Here is a 27,184-nt window from a genome sequence, read left to right as displayed (position 1 = left end):
TGCAAGAAATTTCACTGTACAAGTTTTATTTACACAGTTCTTGTTTTTACACTTTTAATACGTTTGCTTTTTGGGACCATTTTCCTAATTCAGCCTTTATAACGAATGCAAAATAGATTTTTCTAAGGATACAAGTTTTAAAATACAGCATAACAATACAAAACATATAGAGGATTTCAATATATTTCAACATCTCGAGCAAGGAATGTAATTATTGTATTGCAATTTTTAAAAAAACAAAATACACTTTTTTTTTGAAGAGAAACCCACACACTTGCCCAAAAAGTAAAAATCACTACTAAACTGCAAAAGCTCGTTCAAAGTTAAAGTTTAAATCAAACTGTGAATTCTGTATTAATGTAGCAGGATTAAGTAATGCATATGACAAATTTTGAATTCTACCAATTTAAAACTATATGTCCAGTCCCAAAACACGCATTACATCTCATGATCTAAATTAACCAAGCTGGTATTAGAGCTTTTTAAAATTTGAAATCAATGAATAAATTAAACCTAACAGCTAACATCAAGCACGGATTGCAGCAAATCTTCCCCTTTGCTGTCAAAAAAAATATCAGAACTGAACTAAATTGCTAAATACTACAACATTCGGACAAGATCTTCTTAACCCTTTCCCTTCCAAAATTACTAAATGCTTATACAAGCCCACACCCCACCAAAAAAATGTCAAAATTGTGCCGTATTTAGTGTAAGGAAAACCATTCTTCTCTCAAAACAAAAACTTACAGCTTTTTAAAATATTTCACTCCACAAGTTATCTTTAAACACTTTCAGAAAATTTCAGGAACCAAATGGATTCATAAAACATTTTGAAGGGAAAGGGTTATTTCACAGAATACTGAACAAAGTCAAAGATAGAAAACTGACTGAAAACTCGCAGACTTATTTATAATATTAGAATGCAGTCCCACTCTGCTTACTAGAAGCTTTGGTTTAATTTGAAGTGTAGATTGCTTTACGCGTCCAGTCTTCTAGTGACGAGCATACAACTGATGCCTTCTCAAACAACATACCTGTTCTTGGTTGTCGATCCACTTTTTGTGGCAGTGTCTGTATGGGACTGGTAGCCAATCACTACTTTAGGAGGAAGTCCTAATCTTTCCTTGTAAATTCTCCTGTTTAGAACAAAGTAAAGCACAAATAATTAGCATATTATAATTAGCGTAAAGCTGGAGCTCTCCTTCAAATACTAAAATGGTTTCCAAATTAAATAGCAAATTAATCACTGCTCGCCCCACCCATCATCGTGCTTTATAACCTTGAGAAGGTTCACATTCATCATGGCATCTTTGAGCTATGCTAGTAGTACTCCCATTAAGCTGTTTAATTAATCCAGCATCAGAAACCAGACACTTTCCCTCTACTCATAGCTCTTCCCAATTTATTACAAACTACAATATCTAAAGCCCAATTCTAAGTAGCAGCGAACAGCAGTCCTGCATTTTGCCCCCTTCGTTCAGCTGGGAAAGTAGTTAGTTTGATGTCGAAGCTAACAATTCATTCAGCAGCTTCAGGTGACATCGTGTAAATGGTCGCGATACCACCAAGAATGGATCTCTCAGGGCAGGAGTTCAGTGTATGGGTGATGGTCTGACTTGGATGGCCAGAGTCACAATTTGAGCTGTTCCTCATTTTCCACTTGAGGCCTGTCCTCATGTGGTTGAGGGTTGTCCAGGTTTTCCATGAAAAGTTGAAACCTGGAACTTTGCCACCTGGGTCAGTTATCAGGTGTGGCTTGTGATGTTTGCAGTCAACCAGGAGGTGTGCCATTGAGGGGTGGGGTTTTCATCAATTTGTAGGGTGTGGAGAGTCCGCCAGCAGGGACTATGGGATTTCAGACGAGTGTTTGGGGTTTTTGTTTGAGATCCTGTATCAATGGGAGTGCTTCATTAGCTGTCAGCTGATGTTCTTTGTGGAGGATGTTTTTTCCTGTGGACATCAGGGAGGTTCAACACGCACCTGGGCCAAGACAGCCTCCATATTGCAGAGGCCATGCTAAAATGTAATTACCTGCCTTTGGTACAGTTGTACTCAGTTACAGCAGCACTGTAAATTCTGAGAGATTGAATAAATAGTTAACTAGATTTAGGGGTTTTGATGAGCTTTTAAAAATTTGACTCCATGTTGATCATGTGATTTCGCATTACCCAGCTAAGAGGCAACTAAATGCATTCTGACAAAAGTGACTATGAAATCAAAGTAAATTTTGCAAAAAAACTTTCAAATGAACCACATTACAAGCAAAATTATGTAAATAAAAATGGCAAGAAACATAACACAACCAAACATTCTCTCGCTGTGCTAACAGAATTAACCTCAACTAAACTAAAATGTGTTAAGATTGCTTGTAAATAGCATGGTTTAGTTCCTCAACCTGCCAGCTTGCCTTGTCAAGTGTCCTCATTTACAAACATTTTTATGTGCCATTCTTTGAATCGGGGCTATCATGTGTTCCCATATCCAGCATTTTTGACATGACCAGATTATCTTCACTGACTTTCTGCACAGTCAACATTACCATAATGTGGCTCTCAAAAATGTCCAGTTTTAACTGCAATAACCTCATGGGCGATGTCTAATTTGAGATGCATGTCTACAAGTGCACGACTAACTCCTTAGCAACCAGTGATGCTCAAGGTGGCAGCAACGTTCAAAAAGATTGGGTCAGTTTGATTCAGAACAAACACACAAAGGTTTAAGAGTTGGTTCTCTCATTACTTCATTTTCTACCCCATTGCACATGTGTGCACAGCAATGCAATACAGGCAGGAGACTAAACCGAACAGCAGATTTGAAGGATCAACCACCCGAGGCACAACCAACTTTCTTTCCAATAAGACACCTCAATTTACAGATATCCTTTTAGATGTTGGGTACTCGCTCAAACTTTTGCAACAAGAGCTTGCAGCAATGCTGAAATTGCTGTGTGCACTTTGAAAAGAAAGCTATCCTAAACTTATTCATACGTTCCACGGTGATAAGAGGAGCCTCCCAAAATTGCCAGGCTTAGAGGCTGAATGACAACATAAGCTTCCAGAATGGCATCTCGGAGAAAACTGTTAAGAGGATAAAATGGCAACAGTCAACGTTGTCTTTAACGTTCACTTACCCTATATATGTGATAGATTCTCTATTTTCACAATCAGTAGTCCATATAGCTATTTTGTCACCTTTGTTTCTAACATTAACTACTGCACCACAAGCGTCGTCACTATGTTCATCAAATGCTTCTCCTATAAGGCACAGCAGCTATTTTTGCGGGGAGGGAACAAAAGGAAAGGACAAAAAGGTAAAAGGAATTAGTGAATTGCAGCGCCAGTTTTGCAAGTTTAAAAACAAACTGATTAAAGAAACCAAAAACATGTGCATTTGATGTGCCTCTAAAGCCATGAGATAATTATCTATCTGATGAGATGTTAAGCCGAAGCCCCGTCTACCCTTTCAGGTGAATGCAAAGATCCAATTGTACAATTTTGAAGAGGAGCAAGGGCATTCTCCCAGGGTCCTGTTCAATACTTATCCCTCAATCAATATCACAAACAGATTGTCTGGCCATTTATCATATAACTGTTTGTGAAAGCTTGCTGGGGAATTTGGTCCCAGCATTTCATACTGTGCAAATTTTAAGGTGTAGTCACTGTTATAATGTAGACAAGCTCCCAAGGTAGAGGAGAGGGGAAGGGGTGTTATGAGAGCATGGAGCCAGAGAGTGCAGAGATAAAAAGTAAACTGGACAAGAATTCCAGAAAAAGGAAGAATAATACTTACAGTTTCTAACCAAATACGATCCAGGTCTGTTTTTCTCTGTTGCTTAGAAAGCGTAAGCAACCATCTCCCGCCACGTTTATTTTTTTCATCCTCCCACATAGGTTCAATACCATCCTACACAGAAAACAGGGAGCTCACTATTTAACTACAAAACAAAGCTCAGGTGAGAGAAAAATGCTCAATACATGCCGACAGATTAATTCCCCCCTCAGCCAAATCAAAATTTATCTCCAGCGGCTGATACTGCAAGATATAGAAAACAAGTCTGTCTTAAATGCCAGTGGCATAATTATCCAGCTGTGGGCTTTCATATGCAAGAAAAGAGTAGTCCATCCGAATCAAAAAAGATGCAAACTTAATTGTAATACACTGGAAAATAACTTTCAAAAGGTGGTTGGCATCATTATTGGGAAGCTTTATTACCTTAGATTATTACAGATGCCTTAGGTATATGAGTTTGAAAATAATTTTAAACTGCTCTACCATTGGTTACCGTGCTTTCAGTAATCTAGCCTCCAACCTCACTGCCTCTCTACCTTGTTTCTTTTTCAAAAACACATTATATGTGGCTTGGTGTCAAATTTGTTTTACAATGCTCCTGTGAAGCGTTTTGGGACGTTTCATGACATTAAGTGTGCTATGTCAACACAGGTTCTTGTGAGATGGAAGCCGTCATTCTTGATTAAACTTTAAAAATGGAGATCAGAGCCCAGCTACCTGCAGATTGCAGGCAGGATCTTTGACCTCCAGAGTAGCCAATATAAGTCTGATCCTGCTAGCTGCGCAAATTACTCTAAGGCTTTGCCCTGGGTGGGTGGGGGGGGGTTTGTGTGTGTGTGTGTGTGTGTGTGTGTGTGTGTGTGTGTGTGTGTGTGTGTGTGTGTGTGTGTGTGTGTGTGTGTGTGTGTACAACGTCCAACAAACGCGCAGAGTGAAAAGGATGCATTGGGTCCAACACATGCACAGAAACTGCAGGAGAAAATGCTGACATATAGGCAGAGATGACAGAAGGTTTGGGGCCCAACACGTGCACAGAGACGAGTTAAAGCAGAAATCCAACACAATTCACACCTTAGAAAGGCCTGACCCAGGATGCAGGACAAAAGCACAAGTTACAGGGAGATCCTGGAAAATCCAGGGTGGTTTGTCATCCAGGCATGTCACTTCCAGCGAGTGCAAACAAGTCACATTATGCGCTTGCCCGATTGCCTTAAATTGGTTGTTAGTGTAGCTTCAAGCACACACAGGTTTGTTCAACAAGTGCTGCCCAATCGCAGAATCACATTTAACAGATGTTTTCCTTTGGGCTTTGCAAGTGTGGCTTGATTGAGTACAGTCTATACTCTGCCTATTACAAACAACTGAAGGAACATGCTGTTTGATTCGATCAGCCAATCACTGGGGCAAAATGGCCTTAAATGCATCACTGCTATCTGTCTCAACTACTCCATGTGGAAACTAGTTCCTTTACCTTTTAATTCTTAGGCCCTTCGGTCTGCATAATGTAGTACACACATGCTTCAGTTCAATTTCTGGAATTGATACTTGGGGCCTTTTTCTAACACTAAGTGAGTGGATTTTGGGCAAGTTAAAAAGAAGCTCCAGGGGCTAGTATAAAGCATTATTTTGCCCATACACATGGAATATCTCAATGTCTTTTGAGGGATTTTTTTGTACAACGTAAATGACATGTCCATCATAGGGAATTTTAGGTCACTGTGGATCGATTTCCTCTTTCTTTTAAAAAGTGTTATCTAACTTGTTTTTTTGCTGTGTCTTACTTCTACTGTGCAACATTTTATTTGTAAATTAATTTAAACAGGTTTTATCTTAAATGTCATGTTAAAGAGTGTCTTTACTGCCTGGTGGAGCAGACAGGAGAACATACTACATGGTCTCTGCTGCAATGTCCCACAGTTAAGGGATATTTGTTAGTCCTGTGGTTTGCTATCCCACTCACTGAATTTTTGGATGCTATCTGCTTACCAAAGTTGCCACTTTGGAAGTGGGAGACATAACAGATGGAAATGCATTACGTCATCCTGAATCAAAAGCTCGGACTGATTACATGATCAAAAGTGTCTTAAGGATGTAAAATATAACTTAAAATAGAATTAAATGAGTTGATTTTAATTTCTATTTCTATAATCACTACCCAGCAACTTTCAACAGAAGTTTCTATATCAGAATATTGGGATTAATGCATTCCAGCACAAATAAAGACTTTTATCCATATCTTGGCTTTGACTGAAATTCAAACCTCTCTCCCCACACTTCACTCCAAAATAAACAGTAATAGGACCATATTGGAAGTATTTAATTAATGAATGTTTTGGGAAGGTATTGCCACACAATGGGAGATAGTGCAGGTGGAGCGCAGGTGAAGAAGAGGCCTTACATGAGGCTACACTATTTGGTCTCAGACAAAGTTGGTAGAAATTACATTGACCACCTCAACTGTCAATACAACAAGTGCAACGATGAAAAGCACCTTTTGGCAATAGAACTTAACATGGAAATTTTCAAGCTGGTCTATGAAATGGAATGATGGACAATGTGATTAGTTAATAGTTGATTTTTTTCTATGTTTTTTTTATAAACAGTTCTTAGCGCATTGAGAGGTTAATGTAATGTAACTGGAAAAAGGGAATTCCAAAGCTTTTAGAGCATGAACACCTACTTACCTTGAAGAGGGAGTAATCGCAGCCTGATATTAAATTACTACAGAGTTGGATATGATTGTAAAGGCTGTGAGATGGAGAAGAAAAAACAAGAATTAGTCAGAACACAGGATACAAAAACATTGGGGTGTTGGCCCAGTGTAAAGATCAACATATTGGGGATAGTAACTTTCCTCATTTCTATACATGTTACATACTTACATGTGTTGAGCTTCATTGATTAAACTGTTTGGGTGTGTGTATACATGTGTAACTCTTCCCCATCATCCCCCTCAAGCTTCCCCAACATCCCCCTCAAAGACTAAACTTCCATATGTTCATACACACTTCTTGATTTAGTCTGACAAAAGCAGTTCATACTCTGTTCTTCCATTACTCAACGATACATTCCCAATCTTAAGCAAATTCTCCCTCAAACAGTTTTACATGCAAACCAAGGAAGAATCAGAGGAACAATTTCTTTTTAACCTCTTAGTGCTTGGATGATACCAGAACCTTCTCCCATACCTCTACAGGATTTTCCCCATCAATGCCACTTTCTTGGAAGATGCAGTAAAGGCACCAAATAAACATGGGGAAATTAAAGCCACTCGAACACAATTTCCAAGTTTGTGATGTTTGAAAGGGAACCAGAGGCAGAGGGGGATCTTTCTACATTGGAGTTAAACTGCCACAGGGAAAAAAGTCACCGAGAGAAGTTGGGAAATTGAACACACAGTGTGTTCAAGTGAGTTTCACTACTTCTACTATGCATGGAAATCATTTTGAACCTTGCTTTTATTTGACAGAAGACCAAGCAAGACCCAAGGCAACAGAGAACATCTTGTGTAAATCAGAAAACACCTCCAAGACTCAAATAAGCAAACTAATTTGTCAAGAAGGGCCCCTTGAAAGAAGCTTATCATTTACACAGAATGATCATAACCATAGTCATATACCATATAATTTTGTATTCTCTCTTCCGACTTCCATATGAACAGTACTGTACACCAAAACAGTGGCACTCTGGGGACCTATATTTTCGGCCACCTCAAAACACAGTGACATCAAAGCACTTATAATGAACTGCCAAGCCAACAATGCACAGCAACAGGAAATACACAGCAAGTCAGCATCTGTAAAGAGAGAAGACAGGTTAATGTTTTGGATATAACTTTTTTGTAGAATATATTGTGAAAAATGGGGTTCACATTGGAAGTTAGCCTACCTTTACTCGCTACAAATGCTGACTGACCTGGGTATTTCAAGTATTTTCTGTGTTTATTTAAAAAAACCCTGCATTTGCAGTTTATTCCCTCAATACATAGTCAACTACAAACGGATCATTTTCCTGCCTTGTAGATTGCCTCAAGGAATCTTGCCCTATGGTGGTCAGTGTACAGTAAGAAGGGCTACCAATGGGGAAAACTCCAGGTGTGTAAAATTGCATTAAATCCAGAGCTTTCTAGTTGTCCATCCACTAAAGAGAGCTCATTTAAGGTAACCAAGAATGGACAGCAAGCTTTTGGTGAAAGCTGAGTTTCTTAAAACGTAACTCGAATTGAGAGCTACTGCAAAGGTTAATGATACCTTCTTTTACTTCATAGTAGTTTGTGATTAGGAAGAAGATCGATCAATGGACTGCACTCATCTCCAATGGTCATGTCTATTGAGTCAAATAATTTTTCCCATGGTACAAGTCTGTTTTTAATCATGCTGAAACGGCTTTGCTGGCCTTGTGCCAATAACTGTTTAAGTCCAGTACTTGAACAGATCAAAGATGTCTGGAAAGAGCATTATACTTGTATGTCATTTGACTCAACAAGCCACGGTAGCTTATTTGAACTGAGGTTGGACATTGTGCTGATATGCCTTAAGAAAGTCCATGAAGCACTAGGCCTATTCACAATTCTCATGAGCAAGGTGGAAGCCAAGGGAGAGCATTGCTGATTCTTGGATTTTATCTAGGAGGTTTACTTCAGTTGTTTGGATGGATTTCTAGGCCCATCACCATTGAAAAATTAATGAGGTAGGATTTGGTGGTGCAGCAGGAGCTCATCAGTACCCTGGGGTGATAACCTACGTGGCTTTTACTAATTAAATTCAAGCAGCATCCCTTTGCATACTTAGGAGCTTGTTAAGCCTTGGCACTTTACAAACAGCACCAGGGCTAACCAGGGAAGGCCAGCCAGCACAAGGTAAATGGAACATTCTACTTGTGCAGATTTTTCAGTTATCTTGCCTTGGAGTAACCTGATGGGGTCCCTCACATGTCAAACATCCAGATCAAAAATAAAAACAAAAACAGAATTACCTGGAAAAACTCAGCAGGTCTGGCAGCATCGGCAGAGAAGAAAAGAGTTGACGTTTCGAGTCCTCATGACCCTTCGACAGAACTTGAGTTCAAGTACAAGAAAGAGTTGAAATATAAGCTGGTTTAAGGTGTGTGGGGGGGGGGGGCGGAGAGAGAGAGAAGTGGAGGGGGTTGGTGTGGTTGTAGGGACAAACAAGCAGTGATAGAAGCAGATCATCAAAAGATGTCAACAACAATAGAACAAAAGAATACATAGGTGTTAAAGTTGGTGATATTATCTAAACGAATGTGCTAATTAAGAATGGATGGTAGGGCACTCAAGGTATAGCTCTAGTGGGGGTGGGGAGAGCATAAAAGATTTTAAAATATTTAAAAATAATGGAAATAGGTGGGAAAAGAAAAATCTATATAATTTATTGGAAAAAAAAGGAAGGGGGAAACAGAAAGGGCGTGGGGATGGAGGAGGGAGCTCAAGACCTAAAGTTGTTGAATTCAATATTCAGTCCGGAAGGCTGTAAAGTGCCTAGTCGGAAGATGAAGTGTTGTTCCTCCAGTTTGAGTTGGGCTTCACTGGAACAATGCAGCAAGCCAAGGACAGACATGTGGGCAAGAGAGCAGGGTGGAGTGTTAAAATGGCAAGCGACAGGGAGGTTTGGGTCATTCTTGCGGACAGACCGCAGGTGTTCTGCAAAGCGGTCGCCCAGTTTACGTTTGGTCTCTCCAATGTAGAGGAGACCACATTGGGAGCAACGAATGCAATAGACTAAGTTGGGGGAAATGTAAGTGAAATGCTGCTTCACTTGAAAGGAGTGTTTGGGCCCTTGGACGGTGAGGAGAGAGAAAGTGAAGGGGCAGGTGTTGCATCTTTTGCGTGGGCATGGGGTGGTGCCATAGGAGGGGGTTGAGGAGTAGGGGGTGATGGAGGAGTGGACCAGGGTGTCCTGGAGGGATCGATCCCTACGGAATGCCAATAGGGGGGGTGAAGGGAAGATGTGTTTGGTGGTGGCATCATGCTGGAGTTGGCGGAAATGGCGGAGGATGATCCTTTGAATGCAGAGGCTGGTGGGGTGATAAGTGAGGACAAGGGGGACCCTATCATGTTTCTGGGAGGGAGGAGAAGGCGTGAGGGCAGATGCGCGGGAGATGGGCTGGACACAGTTGAGGGCCCTGTCAACCACCGTGGGTGGAAAACCTCGGTTAAGGAAGAAGGAGGACATGTCAGAGGAACTGTTTTTGAAGGTAGCATCATCGGAACAGATGCAACGGAGGCGAAGGAACTGAGAGAATGGGATGGAGTCCTTACAGGAAGCGGGGTGTGAGGAGCTGTAGTCGAGGTAGCTGTGGGAGTCGGTGGGTTTGTAATGGATATTGGTGGACAGTCTATCACCAGAGAATGAAACAGAGAGGTCAAGGAAAGGAAGGGAAGTGTCAGAGATGGACCACGTGAAAATGATGGAGGGGTGGAGATTGGAAGCAAAATTAATAAATTTTTCCAAGTCCCGACGAGAGCATGAAGCAGCACCGAAGTAATCATCGATGCACCGGAGAAAGAGTTGTGAAAGGGGGCCGGAGTAGGACTGGAACAAGGAATGTTCCACATACCCCATAAAGAGACAGGCATAGCTGGGGCCCATGCGGGTACCCATAGCCACACCTTCTATTTGGAGGAAGTGAGAGGAGTTGAATGAGAAATTGTTCAGCGTGAGAACAAGTTCAGCCAGACGGAAGAGAGTAGTGGTGGATGGGGATTGTTCGGGCCTCTGTTCGAGGAAGAAGCTAAGGGCCCTCAGACCATCCTGGTGGGGGACGGAGGTGTAGAGGGATTGGACGTCCATGGTGAAGAGGAAGCGGTTGGGGCCAGGGAACTGGAAATTGTTGATGTGACGTAAGGTGTCAGAGGAATCACGGATGTAGGTGGGAATGGACTGGACAAGGGGAGAGAGAAGGGAATCAAGATAACGAGAAATGAGTTCTGTGGGGCAGGAGCAAGCTGAGACGATCGGTCTACCGGGGCAGTTCTATTTGTGGATTTTGGGTAGGAGATAGAAGCGGGCCGTCCGAGGTTGGGCGACTATCAGGTTGGAAGCTGTGGTAGGAAGATCCCCAGAGGAGATGAGGTCAGTGACAGTCCTGGAAACAATGGCTTGATGTTCAGTGGTGGAGACTGACCTAACTTTTCTGTCGAATCTTGTCCTATCCAGGGGTAATAGAAGGTGATTTACTGAAGTATCTCATTTGTAATCTCCAGCAGTAGCCTTTCATAAAGCCTCACCTTCAAAGGAAGCACTATCCAGACTGATTAAAGTCTTTCACCCAATTTACATAACAGACTGTTTCTTGTTCACAGAGTCAAACAACCCTTCAGTGGCGCAAAGCAAAATGGAAGATAAAATTTTGCCACTATGACTTTGAAACACAACACAAATGAATACTGGATACAATTAGAGGTAATCAAGATAACAGGCTCAGAATTGGCACACATGCATGCCAAAAGGCTAACAAGTCTACATAGAACACGTAAAGTTGACTAATCTTCAAAGCCAAGGTGAGACCTATTCATTTAATTGAAAGAAACCGAAGCTCAGAACCCAGAGAGGGTGCAGTCTACTCTTGTTAATTTAAAGTTGTTTTCTGCTCAAATAAAACTGAAGCAAGGAATCTTGAATTCAGAGCAGACTTAAGCAGAAACAAACTCAAATCCTACACGGGGGCAGACTGGAATACAAAAGGTTGCATTTTCCAATGTAATTATAAAATACAATATGCAATGGGTGGCTCTGCCTAAGTCAGACAATAAGTGAACATACTGCTATGTTGACTGACCTATGGTATTCAATGACATGAATAGCACATTTTATTTATTCTTTCATGGAATGTGGGTGCCACTGGCAAGGTCAGCATTTGTTGCTCATCCATAAATGCCCTTGAACTGAGTGGCGTACTAGTTCATTTCAGATGGCAGTTAAGAGTCAACCACATTGCTATGGGTCTGGAGTCAAATGTAGGCCAGACCTGGTAAGAATGGCAGATTTCCTTTCCTAAAAAACATCCGTGAACCAGATAGGTTTCTATGACAATCCAAGATAGCTGTTATGACTTTCAATTCCAGATTTTGTTAATTAATTGAATTTAAATTTCACCAGCTGCTGTGGTGGGATTTGAACAAGTCTTGGCCTCTGGATTACTAGCCCAGTAACAATACCACTATGCCACCATCTCTCCTATCTATGTGGTACTGATGAAAAGGGCAGAGGAACAAACCCTGCTCCAGTCAAGGATGGTATGTGGCCCATTTTATCAGTCCATTCTTTCTCACCTGGCAATGAACCAGTGATATGGGGCCTTACAGATCTGGGGCCAAGCCTCGCTATCTAAAAATGACTAGAATGAGGAATCAAAGGCTGCAATAGGAACAGCCTTAAGAAAAGATCCATGCACTCAATGCAAACCTCAGTCAAAATTCTGCATGGGCTAACCTATCACTGTGAAGAGTTCAACAGGAGCAACACTGCAACCCATGTTCCTATATGGTGTCAGTGAAAACTGGTTCAAGAGATTCACAGGCTATTAAATTTCAAATCTGAACAAATGGGCAACATATTCTTACCTAACCACAAGACTGTAGGAAGGAAAAAAATAAAAGCATTTATAGATAACAAATAAAAGTACCTTCTGGTTTGGTCAATTTCCTTTTGTTGAAGAGGGTGTAGCCGTTTATACAACAGGACAGTTAAAGGCTTAGTGACAGTGACAGCAGGCAACATTTTCCATGTGGGATGATAGCCAACAAACTTTTTGTGGAAACTGAACAATTGATGTATGCCATTAAGGCAACTCTTTATTTAGCTTGTGTCTCCAAAAATATTCTCTTCAATGTGAAGCAGCCATTGTACTTATACTACAATTTTTAAAATGAAGTGTAAAACTACTGGTCAAATTGCAGTGCTGTCAATTGATCTATGCACATATAAAGTTACATTTGTAAAAGGCTTTTTCATGTAGCTATCAGTAAATTATGCACAAGTGGAATTCTACTTAAATACTAAATTATGCAATTATGTCTTTTAAATGAAAATCTGATGCATTGTGACACGTTGTGGAGTTTTCAGACAACTTGATAAGACGTTTTCAATAAGATACACAATTCAGAATTGAATATGCAGCGTAACTTAATCAACCTTCATATATACAACTTAAAAATAGACAACGATCTTAACAGCCAGAAGTAAAAAGTTATGAATTTCCTATTTTACTGCCATTTCCATTTGTTCTAGAATTGATTTCTAAAATGGCTTCAAAAATCAGAATTGGCATCTTGGAAAGCCTTCCTGAAAATACTGCTCCACAAATAATATGAAATTCACTTTTGCATAAAAACAGAAAATAACTGCCAAAGATCAGAAACTTCTAATAACAAAAACCACATTTATACAAAGCACAGCTTTAGTAATCAAGAATTGAAATGCAAACACTTTGCATCCGACATAATTAAAAATAAACCCAGTCTCTTTCCAAATCCCCAAACTCAATCAAACTGTGTAGGAGGAAGAGAGCTAGTAAGAGAGAGAGGCAAATCAGTAATTTCATGCTGCCCTTGTATCCCTCAGAGGTTACACAGAGCGGGCCATTCACCTCAATTCATCTATTCCAGTATTTATGCTCCACACGACCTCCTCCAATCCCTCCTCATCTCACCAATGAGCATTTCCTTCTATTCCTTTCTCCTTCATGTGTTTATCCAGCTTCCCCTTAAGTGCATCTACACTATTTGTCACATTCCCTACTGGATTTATTAATGACTATCATATTTATGGTCCTTATTCCACACACCCACCCCTCCAGCCCCACCAATCAGAAGCTTCTTTTCTACCTGTGCCCCATTGAACCCTTTCCTAATCTTAAAATCAGGCTACCCCCTCAGTCTTCTCTTTCCTAGAAAAAAGAGCTCCAACCTGTTCAGTCTTTCCTAAGTATACCCTCTTGGTTACAATGTTACCTTCACACTTTATCTGCAGTGCTTCTACTTCCTTCTTCTATTATGGAGACAGATTTGTGCACAGTACACCCAAATGAGTTTTGGTACACTGGACATAACTTTTGACTTTTTAAAAAATTGTCTTATTAACCTGTCTCACTACTTAGTGATTTGTGCAACAGTATTTCTAGATCCCTTTGCTCCACTACTCCATTTAGACTATTATCCAAGCAGTTTGTGGTCCTCTTATTCTTCTCACCAAAATATAATAATTCACGCTTTTCTGTATTGAAATTCATCTGACAATTGCATGGTCATTTTACAAGTTTATTAATATCATCCTGCACTTTGTTGCTGCCTTCCTCAGTATTTATGATATTCAATTTGGTACTATCCACAAATTTTGAAACTGTACTTCAGTTTTCCAAGTCCAAAGCATTAATGTGAATGATGCCAGCGTGAGGAGTAACCCAGAACCCTTCGTCTGTTTTCTGTTCTGTAGTCAACTTGCCATCCATTCTACTACTTGTCCCCCTGACTCCACATGCTCTGATCTTGGGCATGAGCCCACTATGGTATATAATGTCTTTTCCTTCAATTTCAATTTTACCCACATCTCTTATTCATCCAAAGTTTCATCGTTGGCTAGATTTATCTTTCTTTATTGGAATATATATTTTCCTGAATGCTATTGTTCACCATTTAAAATATTCCCCTTTGCTGTTCTCTGTTAAAATTTCTCCCATTTACTTTTCCTAGTTCCATTCGCAACCTTTCAAAATTAGTTTGCTTTCCCAACCTTTAACACTGGTCTTTGTCTAGATAATATCTTTCTCAATCATTTTTTAAACTTTATAATTTTATGAAAGCTACTAGTTATTCTCCTATGCTTACATCAGTTGAAAATCATTAACAAAGATCCCAAAATCTGATAATCTCTCTCTTTCTTAGTCAAGTGCAGGGACATGTTATAGGGAAAACTAGAGTTCCCTGCCTCGCCCACCAGAAAAGGTACTTCTCAGTTTACAAGTTCATATTTTTACTTACGCCCAAAAGTCTTCCACTGTATCAAATTTGGATATCAGGCGCAGGTTTGCTTGCCAAGTTTTATTTTTGTCATTCTTGAAGAACCAAAGTGCCCACCTGCATGAGAAATTATATATGCTTAATAATGAAAAGTGCCAAAATACGACAAAGAGCAGTTTCTGAAAACTTTCAAAAACCAGAAACAAAGTTAAGGGGTGGGTGGGGTGTGTGGAAATGAGCCTCAGTGCAGTAAAACAGACAGTAGCCTTTATTTCAAAGATTTTGCATTAGAAGTGAGGATTATTTTTTCTGTTAGCTGAAACATTAAGCCTCAAACTCCTTCCTACGGGAAAATATAATAGCAATGTCATTCCTTAAAAATGGAAAAGTTCCAATGGTACGATAGGACATGCTCTTCTGAAGTTAGGGCTGGGGGTACATTGCTGTGGTAGAACACTTAACTTGATGCCCAAAGTGAACAATAATTCTAAATGGTACAACCAACCTTCCTTTACCTTGGCAAACAAAAATCATAAAAAAGGCCAAAATCCTACAAGCAATGTTGAGGAAAAAAATAAAGGAATAGAGAAAATAATAAATACCCTGTTGTTACACTTATTCTTGATAGTTTGGAAAGCAGTTCATTCTGGATTTGGCAGCATTTCACAGTCCGGGATAAGATGCATTTTCAATATGCATTTTATTTCTGGTAAAGTTAATCAACTTTTGAAAAACGTAAACATAAATAAAAACAAGAGCTTTGAAGGGTTTTCGGGAACAGATTGAGATTATGCAAATCACAATTAAAGTTATCTACCACAACACCACCACAAATTCTACAGAAGAATAAAATTGCATTTACACCACCTTATCACTTCCTCAAGATGCCTAAACAACCAATGGATTACTTTTGAAATTAACTCTGTTATTATGCATGTAATATAACAGCCAATTTGGATAAAACAAGATTCCATAAATAGCAAACTGCCAAATAATCTGTTGCTACTGTTGGTGAAGGGAGGAATCTTGAACAGGACACCAAAAGAACTCCTGATCTATTTTCAGTAATGCTACAGATCATTTAGATCCGCTGAGCAGGGCCTTGGTTTTATGTCTCATCAAAAGATGATGCCTCCAACATTTCAGCACTTCCTCAGTACTTCGTTGAGGTGCCAGCCTAGTTCATGTTACTAGAGGTTAGAGCAGGAGGGAAGGAAATTTAACACTCAAGTTCTCTACTGTTATACTCAGTAACAGCTACAAAGTCCGGCATATGGAATCTTTCATAATTAATATGAAAACATTCCAGAAATATTTACAGGCCAGTGGGTGCTAAACTTCTGCTAGCTTTCTTTCTATCCAATGAATGCCCTAAGTAATGCATGCAACCAAAAAAATATGTTTTAAAAAACCAAGAACGGTCATAATTTTGGACATTCGCAGTCAATACCAGTGCTATGTAATCCTGTGCTTGCTCTAAAATATTGATTGCTCACTTTGATCAAATTTGAGCAACACAACGGAAGTTGCATTAGGCACAAAAATAACATGAGAGTGCATAACATTCATCTGAAATTCCTTTTCTCCAATATTTTAGTGCATTCATTATCCCACTTAAAACGTTAGAAATTGGCAGTCTAAGTGCTGGATGGAACGTAGCACTTGATGTTCAATTCAGGGTTGGTCAGTCAATAAACAGGGACAGATCAGTTTTAGGGTTGACCACAGAAGTTGTATAAATGCAACTATTACATGCCTGTGTTCTGGATCTACTCATACTTTTAAAAAGCCCAAAGCTTTTAAAGCTTATTATTATATTAAAAAAATTGCCAAATTTAGAAGTCTTTATAAAAGCTTTTGACAAACTGTGTTTGGGAAAGTATAGCTATTCATAATTGTCAAAAACTGATAAGATGCAATTTATGATAGTGTGTTGTTTTGTTGGGGTGGGGGAGTTGTGGCGCACTCTAAGTTGTTGCCCCTTTGAAATCAATGGAAGACAATGATGCAGTTGCATTCTTCACCATTACAATAATTATGAAATGGAATACAAATAGTTTGTGGCTAGTGACTCTTTAATTAAGTCATCAGTGAAAATCATTACAAATGCTTGTTATTTTACCTATTTTGTAGCGGATGCTTTATGTAGTGTTCAGGCTTCACTATTTCTTGACTTGTTGCCTCAGTTTTACCTTCTTCTTCTGAAGACTGGGGCTGTGTACTGGTTTCCTGCAGAAGAAATAATTATGGCCAGAAATTTTAAACACACACACAAGTATTTAATAATTAGCGGGTATGAGTTTCATTGTAACAAATCATTAATGATGCACATAGTGGATACATGAACAGCAAACTTAATATTTATTGCTCCCCTGACTGACCTTGCAACTTTTGTTGGAAAGTTCACTTATGTGAACATTTGAGCGAGGACAGGATCAGGATCCGCAGTCAAATAATCTACTGACTCTGAGCGTCTAAATTCACAAGTTTTAGTGAAGTGCTGGAGATCTCCCAATAGAACGTATATCCCAAAGGGAGATACAAATGTGTATTCTTCTCCTTTTAAAAATGCAGCACCTATTTTGTTTGCAGAGCATTTGGAAACAGTGGTTGCAACATACTTCCACTATCGCTTGTGCCAAGATTAATATTTGAAAACCCACACACAGCTGTCTAGATGATCCAGTGACTAAAGGTGAGTAAGGCTAAACTATTCATGTCTGATGGCTGCAGGTTTAATCCCTGGTAGATGAGGAGTTCCTTGATCACACTTGCAGCTTTATATTTGGCTCTGTGCCACTGGGTTATGGGTAAGATTAAGGTTTGACAACTTCTATTAGAAATGAAATGTGGGAAGTAACCTTTGCCAAATTGGGGTAGGGGGTTGTGCACAATCTGCACAGATTTTTATAGGCTGCCAGGTCAGCCCTCAGAAAAAAAATGCCCCACTCCAATCCAATATGGGGTATAAGTTTTAATGCTCCTTGACTTTTCTGTGCGAGGGAGGAGTTAACAAATACAGACAGTACCACTGGTTTTCACTGCACCAAATTAGAATTTGAAGTCATATGTGCATGCTTCTGCAAAGGCAGTTGTAAAATTTGAAGAGACTGGTTTGTTGATCTAAAGCCAGTACCTTACCCACAGGCTGGATACAGCGTGAACTGGCCAGTGCAGCAAAAACATTTTTCACTCCTGTATGAAACCCATCATGCCAGAATCAGGTGACCACTGAGATTCAAGCTATATCATTAGCCAGGTTTCTCTTTGAAGCTGGGCTTCTTCCATACCCACCGTGGATTTCATAATAGCAGGCTTCGCCTTTTCACTTATGCTTGAGGATATAAGGGCAGTCATAACACTATGCTCAGAATTTCACGTGGCTGCCAAACTAACAGACAGCGAAATACAAAACTGCCAGAAGCAGAGGAGAGGGATTTCAGATCTCGGAACTCAATGTGCTGAGACCAGCTAAGATTCTCAGAAAAAAGCATGACAAAGTAAATGTAGGCAGGGTTGCTTTCTTATGCTCTGGTTGCCCCTTATTCTAACTGATTTGCATACAATGATGCAAATAAATATACTTTGCTAGTTTGGTGCCAGATTATTAGCATACAGAAAAATCTGTATCACAATTATGAGAGTCTTTAGGAAGAGACTGAATATATAAAGGTACTTGCGTACTTGCGCCTGCCATTTTTGCTGTTACTTAAACCTTGATCTATTCATCTCCTCCCCTCCAAGAATGCAAAAATTCCTCAAACTACCTTTCACAGCAATGGCAGATACACACATTGATGTATGGTGCAGAGTCAAAACTAAAATTTCAAGTTTCAGTATAAGTATGTCATTGGCTATAAATTAAAAGATATATAGCAAATAGGCAGTGAAAAGGGATGTGTAGAGCTAAATAGGAGATAATTTGTTCGCTTTCCTCATGTTGAATTCAATTCGCTGCCACGTAGATACAGGGGGAAAAAATTTAAAACTCTTGCTTCTCCGCAAATATTTAAATCTGTATGGATGAGATTTTGGAAACTACTGTAATTAGTTCCTTTTCCCAAGAATATTTTAAAGCTTTAGAAATAGCTATAGATACATATATTAATTGCAAAAGGACAAAGCCATGAGAAATAGACAATTAGGGGGATTGGAGTAATGTGACACAACAACTTGCATTTATATAGTGTCTTTAACATAGTAAAACATTCCAAGGCCTTCACAGGAGTGTTTTCAAACAAAATTGGACACTGAGCCACATAAGGGGACACAGGGCAGATGATTTGGTCAAAGAGATAGGTCCCACATGTAGGTGGGACATCTTTGAATGGTACCATGGGATCTTCTACATCCACCTGAACAGGACAGCGCAGCTCTCCTTCTGCACTGAACTGTCACCTAAACAGGATGTTCTAGTCTTTGGGGTGGGACTCGAACTAATGATCTACTAAGTCACCCAATAAATAGTGCTACCACTGAGCCAAAGTATGTACATTAAATTGGGCGGGGTGGGGGCAGTGGTGTAGTGGTTTTGTCAATGGACTAGTAATGCAGAGACCCAGTGTAATGCTCTGGGGAATAAAAACGAAAATGCTGGAAAAACTCAGGAGGTCTGACAGCACTTGTGAAGAGAGAAACAGGGTTAACGTTTCAAGTCTGTATGACACTTCTTCAGAAAGAGGAGCTTCCTCTTTAGCTTCCTCCTTCTGAAGAAGGGTTATACAGATTCGAAACAGTAACTCTGTTTCCCTCTCCAGGTGCTGTCTGACCTGCAGAGCTTTTCTGTTTTTATTTCAGATTTCCAATATCTGCAGTATTTTGCCTTTATCTTAATGCTCTGGGGACACAGGTGTGAATCCCGCCACGGCAGATGGTGGAATTTGAAATCAAAAAAGAAAATCTGGAACTGACACTTAAAAGTCTAATGATGACCATGAAACCATTGCAGATTGCCAAAAAAATGCCCATCTGGTTCACAAATGCCCTTTAGGGAAGGAAATCTGCCATTCTTACCTGGTCTGGCCTACTTGTGTCTCCAGACCCACAGCAATGTGGTTGACTATTAAATGCCCTCTGAAATGGCCTAGCTTACTATGTGGACTGCAACAGCTCAAGAAGACAGCTCACCACCATCTTCTTAAGGGCAATTAGGGATGGGAAATAAATGCTGATCTAGCCAGTGACACCCACATCCCATGAATGAATATATATATTTTATAAAATCAGCTGATTTTACTTAAAAGTGAGAGAAATTAGTACTGGACATTTTTAATCAAGAGCTGAGGAATCCCAAATAGACCTAAAACTACCAATTTCGTTACCTGAATATATCTGCTCGTTTCTACCAGAAATGTAAATGTGGCATTCTGCAATACTTAAAAAAAATACAATTTGTTTAAAAATGTTCAAATTTGGTCAAAATTCTTAGCTGAATCAACAAGTGCTTGATAAGTTTATTTCTGTACTCAAAGCAATGTTTGCAGTGCATTTAAAATAGAATGGAACTCCCAGCAAGATCCAATGCATAGTAAAATATAAAAGCCAGCTTAATTAGCTCATGGAAATATTGGTCACAAATAGTGAAAGCCAAATTCATCAACAGTAAACCTTGGCTCCAATGATACTGAACAAACTCATACGTGTAATAAATGTACAAAATATTCTTTCCACATTGTAACACCATTCATTATTTTTAAATGGCTTTTCCTTTGGTGCTTACTATGCAACCGGAATTTCATCAGAAATCACAGGGTCTTCAAAAAGGCAGTCCAAAATAAGTAAAGCAACCTTAAATTAGTTCATAAAAATCAAGCTATGCTTTCATATTTTGTGCCCTTGTGTTATTTCATAGCCAATGAATTAGCTGCTTCATATGCAAATACAGCAGCAAACAGGCACAGCAAGATCCAACAGTGAATGAGAATAATGACTTTTTTTGGGTGATATTAGGAGGGATGAATATTGGCCATGGTATCATTGCTCTTCCTCGAACAGTGTCATGAGTTTTTTTTAAATTATACATCCAATTAACAGACAGGCAGAGCCCTAGTTGTACATTTCATCCGAATGATGGCACTTCCAACAACACAGCAACAATTGGATACGGCACTGACGCTATCAGCCTAAATTTTATGCTCATGTCCTTGGAGTGGAGTTAGAACCCAAGACCTGATAACTTCAAGAATACAGAGGCCAGATGACACTGATAAACGGACTAACAGCTCATCAAGATAAACTCCTGGAGGCAAAGCTGTACTTTTTAAAAAAGATATTGAAGTGGGTTTCTAAGGAACCCACAATTAAGAATTAGGAATACAATTAAGAACTTTAAAACAATAAAAGTGATAGATTCTGTCCAGTTGCATAGCTTATCTGAGATGTAAAAGGGTGAAAGAATGAAAGGGGTATAATTATAAAATGATTAAGAATTAGGGAAAACACTATCCTTTATTTCACCCCACCCCCATTAGAGCTACCTTGCTTGTCCTGCTCTCCACTCTTAATTAGCACATTCTTTTAGATAATATCACCACCTTCAACACCTCTTTGTTCTTTTGTTTGTGACATCTTTTGGTTATCTCCTCCTATCACTGCTTGCTTGTCCCAACAACTACCACCCCCCCAACCCCTTAAACCAGCTTATATGTCACCCCTTTCCTATTTTTACTTAGTTCTGTTGAAGGGTCATGAGGACTCAAAATGTCAACTTTGCTCTTCTCTGCCAATGCTGCCAGACCTTCTGAGTTTTTCCAGGTATTTGTTTTTGTTTTGGATTTCCAGCATCCGCAGTTTTTTGTTTTTATAACTAGAAAGTATTTCTGTCCATAGGGCATCACAGCCCTCTGGAGCAGAATACCAAATGTGCACTGAGTATGAATTTTTTGCAAGAGGAAATAGCCAAGTTCTTGAGACAAAAGGACACTAAGTTATAAGATAGGTTGCAGGATGGCTGGAAATAGAGAGACTCAAGTTACTGCAGGATTACTTTCAATTGCCTTAGAGGGTAGGAGAGGAATTTCCCCAGTGTTTTTCTCCTTAAATTGGCTCCAGGCTGTTTCTGGGAAATTACACGGCTATAGGGAACAAATTGGCATCAAACAAGGCCATGACGTTTCTTGACAGGGCTGGTTTACTGAATCAGCTGGTCTTTTCCCACCATTTTACTTGTTTGAATGTTACTATAGTACAACCACAGTCCCACAAACTAGATTACTCCTCTTCTCCATTACTACCTCCACCTGTCAGATATTTAAAGATTATTCAACCACCCTTGCGCTATTAGAGCTAGAACACGATATTTTTGCCTCACATTAAAGTGAATAATATTAACAAAGGAAAACTTGGCATTATTCTCTCATTTGAATTACCACTTAAAATATCACAAATCCATACGAACACCAAATGAGGCGGAGACAAAGTACTTTATCCTGGGTTTTGGGGATGGGGTGGTACAGTGCACAGGAAGATATAGTCACAGAAATATCAATGTATAAGCATGGTTCACTGCTGAATCAAAGTGCATTTAGAACTGAAATATTTCTGCATGCTTTGCAATCTGTTTCTATATAGGGAAGTTTAATAACATAATTTCCCAAATTTCCTCATTAACTTTTCTAAAGGTAGTCATTCATGCTGAGATACAGTTCCATAGACAAGAGCAACCCAGAGTACTTCAGCCACTCATCATATGCAAGTGCTAGAAACCATTTAATTGTACTGGGCATCATAACCAACTCATTCTGCCCTAGCCACAATACAAATAGAGTTCAATAAAGCTCACTGGACACATCGGTTAAATTTTCCTCTCCCTGGCAAGGTACCATGATGCCAATTATGGTACCTTCCCCATCACCCAGAATCAAACTGACAGATTCAAGTTACAAATACTCTAATACAATTAACATATTGAATGGCAGAAGACAAATAAAGGAGAGTATTTTGTATAGATGTTGCAGCCCCAGAGTCTACTCCTTTCAGCAATATTCCCTCAGTTGCCCACACCACTATGAATAATTAGCACATTCTTTTAGATAATATCACCACCTTCAACACCTCTTTGTTCTTATGTCTGTGACATCTTTTGGTTATCTGCTCCTATCTCTGCTTGCTTGTCCCTACAACCAACACCCCCCCCCCCCAAAAAAAAATACCCAGCTTATATTTCACCCCTCTCCTATTTTTACTTAGTTCTGTTGAAGGGTCATGAGGACTCGAAACGTCAACTCTTTTCTTCTCCGCCGATGCTGCCAGACCTGCTGAGTTTTTCCAGGTATTTCTGTTTTTGTTTTGGATTTCCAGCATCCGCAGTTTTTTTATTTTTATATTAAGATTATGCTGCATACTTTCAAGTTCACACAGTTTTATTAACCTTTTCAGTTACTTTTATTATCTTCAGCATCCCCATCATATGCCACTGAGAAATCTGTTACTTAAATTGAGTGGGTCTTTCAGAAAATTGTTTGCACTTAAAAGACTTTATTGACAATTTTGAGTCCGATAATTGAATGCCTAGTTTTTCCTGAATAAAAATCATTCAGGACATTTAAACACATGATACAAGATAAAAATCAGTTACTTTAGTTGTCTGACTGCTCATCCGCACATGTTGAGTTTGATGAACATAATAAAAGTAAGTGAAAGGTTAATAATCTAAATGACAGATATCATTTTACCATCTGTTGGTCTGGATGATTGCCCCATCAGCTGTCAAAATTACACTGTAAATGGCTGTTCAGAGTTGTACAAGGGCCAGAGTGGTACACCACCCCAAATTTTCACCCCAATCTATTTCATACATTAGTGACTTGATACAAAAAGCAACACGTGAGGAAGAATCACAATTCAAATAGAGGAACAGCTCTTTTGGGCGTACAGTCGTGAAGCAGAAACGCGATTTTAAAAAAAAAATCTCAATTTATATTATATAGTCCTTAAATCCAGAAATTCGCTCATGGGTAAAAATACGCTCTCCCTGTGATTTTTATTGACTTTTAAAAATGCTGTACACGCGATGCTGTAAATGGCCCAGGTAATGATTTTAAGCAACACCCATTAACAAAAAAAAACTGACAAATTTTAAAAGAAAACAATGACAAACAGCAGGGGTCGGATGGGGGAACAAATGCACACAGTCTGCTCACCTTCAACTCTTTTCAAAAAGGGCGATTAAGGCAGACACATGGGGAAGATGTGTGGTAGTAAGGATGTGTGTAGGAGAGGGAGGGGGGAGGGGAAGGTGAATGATGGGGGTGACACACACACACACACACAGATAAATAACAGTATCAGCCGGTGATGGTACGGGAGCGAGAGCAGTGCAGCCGTGAAGGGGAGGCATAATCTCTCCCCATGGATGTTCAGCCGATTGATGAGCGGTCGGGGTGGGGGGTGGGGAGGGATGGGTTTTAACGATGCCGGGGGCTTTGAGGCCTGGCTCCAGCCACCAGCACAAGCGGGGCGGCCATGCTGCTGCTGCTGCTGCTGCTGCCGCCGCCACCACCACCGGCCCCGAGCCCAACTCCTCAGCCCCTGTGAGGTGAGGGGGTGCTGGGGAGATTTATCTCCCCATCCGCCCCCCCCCCCCCCTCCCTCCCTCCCCTTTTCGGACGCTGACGGTTGATATCCGTTAATTTAACCCCTTCCCTTCCCCCCGCTCTCGCTGTGCCGCGGTGCTGCTGTGTGAGCTCTCCGCCCGGCCGCTCTGAGGCAGATGTCACTCACCGACTCCACGGTCGCCATCTTGTGTCTGACTCCGGCCTCCAGCGAACCCGCCGATTGAAGCGGCCTGGGTCACGTGGTGCCGGCCCCCCCCCCCCCCTCCCCTCAGCCCCGCCCCCTTCCACTCTGTGTGTGTGTGTGTGTGTGTGTATATATATATATGTGTGTGCGTGTGTGCGTTTGCGCACGCAACCGCCGGGCTCTCCCCGGCTCACGTGACGCGCCCGCGCGCTCCTTTTTTGAAAAGAAATGAGGCTCAAACCGGCGACGCGCGAGGCAGAGCCCGCCCCCTTTCTTGGACTCCCGCTCCCCGCCCACCCTGTCCTCGCGCGCGAGACCAAACCCCGCCTCTTTACCTCCAGCCGCGCCCCCTGTCCTCATGGGACCTTTGGGCTGTGGGCAGAGCTGGACAGAGGGAGGAGAGGGTTTGGGTGATGGGAGACTTAGAAATCCAAAGGGAAAGGTTGAGGTATTGGAGCAATATAGCAATGTGGGTAAAGACAAGCAGAGTGGGACAGGAAGGGACAGAGAGTTGAAAACATTGTGACTGTGGCCAATGCAAGATGGCCACGGATAGCCATCAGCGCGTCCACACTGGTCCAGGCAACAGGCAGACGCAGCCGAACAAAAAATGTACATCAGCAAATAAGGGAATTGCAGGGAACCGAAGTAAAAATTGAAATTAAAGGCTCTTTACCTGAATGCCCCGGTGGGGCGGTGGCGTTGTGGTATTGTCACTGGGCTACAGTAATCCAGAGACCCAGGGTAATGCTCTGGGGACCCAGGTTCGAATCCTGCCATGGCAGATGGTGAAATCTGAATTCAATAAAATCTGGAATGGTGATGCCTCTTGAAACCATTGTCGTTAAAAACCTACCTGGCTCACAAATGCCCTTTAGGGAAGGAAATCTGCTGTCCGCCTACATGTGACTCCAGACCCACAGCAACGTGGTTGAGACTTAAATGCCCTCTGAAATGGCACTCGGTTGTACCAAAAGGAATGGAACCTGACAGACCGCCCAGAACTGGAAACAACAATGGCAAACAGAGCCCTGTCGACCCTGCAAATTCCTCCTTACTAACATCTGGGGACTCACAGACTAGTCAATCATACCTGACAGACAATGTCCCAGACACCAACATCACCATCCCAGGGGCAGTGGCACAGTGGAATACAGTTGGGAGGGAGTTCCCCTGGGTGTCCTCAACATCGACTCCTGACCCCGTGAAGTCTCATGGCATTGGGTCAAACATCGGCAAGGAAATGTCCTGCTGATTACCACATCCCACCCCCATCTCTAATGAGGAAGCACTGAAGGGCACACTGGGTGGGGGACTTCAATGTCCATCACCAAAAGTGGCTTGTAGCACTACTACAGATCGAACTGGATGAGTCTTAAAGGACATGGCTGCTAGACTGGGTCTGCAGCAGGTGGTGAGGGAACCAATAAGAGGGAAAAACATACTTGACCTCATCCTAACAAATCTGCCTGCCACAGATGCATCTGTCCATGACAGTAACAGTAGGAGTGACCACCGCACAGTCCTTGTGGAGATGAAGTCCCATCTTCACATTGAGGATACCCTCCAACATGTTCTGTGGCACTACCATAAATGAGATGGATTTCAAACAGATCTAGCAGCCCAATATTGGGCAACCGTGAGGCACTGTGGGCCATCAGCAGCAGGAGAACTGTACCCTCAAACCTCATGGCTTGGCATAACCCCCACTCTTGCCACCAAGCCAGGGGATCAACCCTGATTTAAAAGAGAGTGCAAGAAGGGCATGCCAGGAGAAGCACCAGGCATACCGAAAAATGAAGTATCAAGCTGGTGAAGCTACAACACAGGACTACTTGCGTGCCAAACTGCAGAAGCAGCATGTAGTAGACAGCTAAGCAATTCCATAACCAATGGATCAGATCCAAGCTCTGCAGTCCTGCTACATCCTGCCATGAATGCTGATGGACAATTAAACAACTCACTGGAGGAGGAGGCTCACAAGTATCCCTACCCTTAACAATCAGCACATCAGTGCAAAAGATAAGGCTGAAGCATTTGCAAGAAGCTTCAGCCAGAAGTGCCGAGTCGATGAATCATCTTGGCTCCTCCACAGGTCCCCAGCATCACAAATGCCAGTCTTCAGCCAATTCGGTTCATTCCACATGATCTCGAGATACGCCTGAAGGTACTTGGTACTGCAAAGGCTATGGACCCTGACAACATTCCGGCAACAGTACTGAAGACTTGTGCTCCAGAACTTGCCGTGCCTCTAGCCAAGCTGTTCCAGTACAGCAGCAACATCGGCATCTATCCAGCAATGTGGAAAATTGCCCAGGTGTGTCCTGTACACAAAAAGCAGGCCAAATCCAACCCAGTCAATTACTGCCCCATCAGTCTACTCTCAGTCACCAGTAAAGTGATGGAAGGTGTCATCAACAGTGCTATCAAGCAACATTTGCTTAGCAATAACATGCTCACTGACACTCAGTTTAGTTTCCACCAGGGCCACACAGTTCCTGACCTCATTACAGCCTTGGTTCAAACATGGACAAAAGAGCTGAACTCCCGAGGTGACGTGAGAATGACTGCCCTTGACATTAAGGCAGCATTTGACCAAGTGTGACATCAAGGAGCCTTAGCAAAACTAGAGTCAATGGGAATCAGGGGGAAAACACTCCACTGGTTGGAGTCATACCTAGC

At 41.1% G+C, this 27,184-nt stretch overlaps 1 protein-coding gene across 1 annotated transcript; it reads right to left on the bottom strand.

Moving 5' to 3' along the window:
• On the bottom strand, window positions 1–24,577 carry eif4eb (eukaryotic translation initiation factor 4eb). The gene is made up of 7 exons (XM_041184576.1): window positions 24,485–24,577; window positions 16,887–16,993; window positions 14,786–14,881; window positions 6,474–6,537; window positions 3,790–3,903; window positions 3,131–3,270; window positions 1–1,136 (listed from the first exon to the last, which is right to left on the bottom strand). The coding sequence occupies exons 1-7, from the start codon at window positions 24,500–24,502 to the stop codon at window positions 1,022–1,024; spliced, it is 654 nt and encodes a 217-aa protein (XP_041040510.1). The 5' UTR covers window positions 24,503–24,577; the 3' UTR covers window positions 1–1,021.
• Between the last annotated feature and the right edge of the window lie 2,607 nt (window positions 24,578–27,184).

The sequence above is a fragment of the Carcharodon carcharias genome, chromosome 1 (assembly GCF_017639515.1).
Source record: "Carcharodon carcharias isolate sCarCar2 chromosome 1, sCarCar2.pri, whole genome shotgun sequence".
NCBI lineage: Eukaryota > Metazoa > Chordata > Chondrichthyes > Lamniformes > Lamnidae > Carcharodon > Carcharodon carcharias.
The sequence above is the reverse complement of the archived record's forward strand: the minus strand, read 5'-3'. Positions and strand labels throughout refer to the sequence as shown.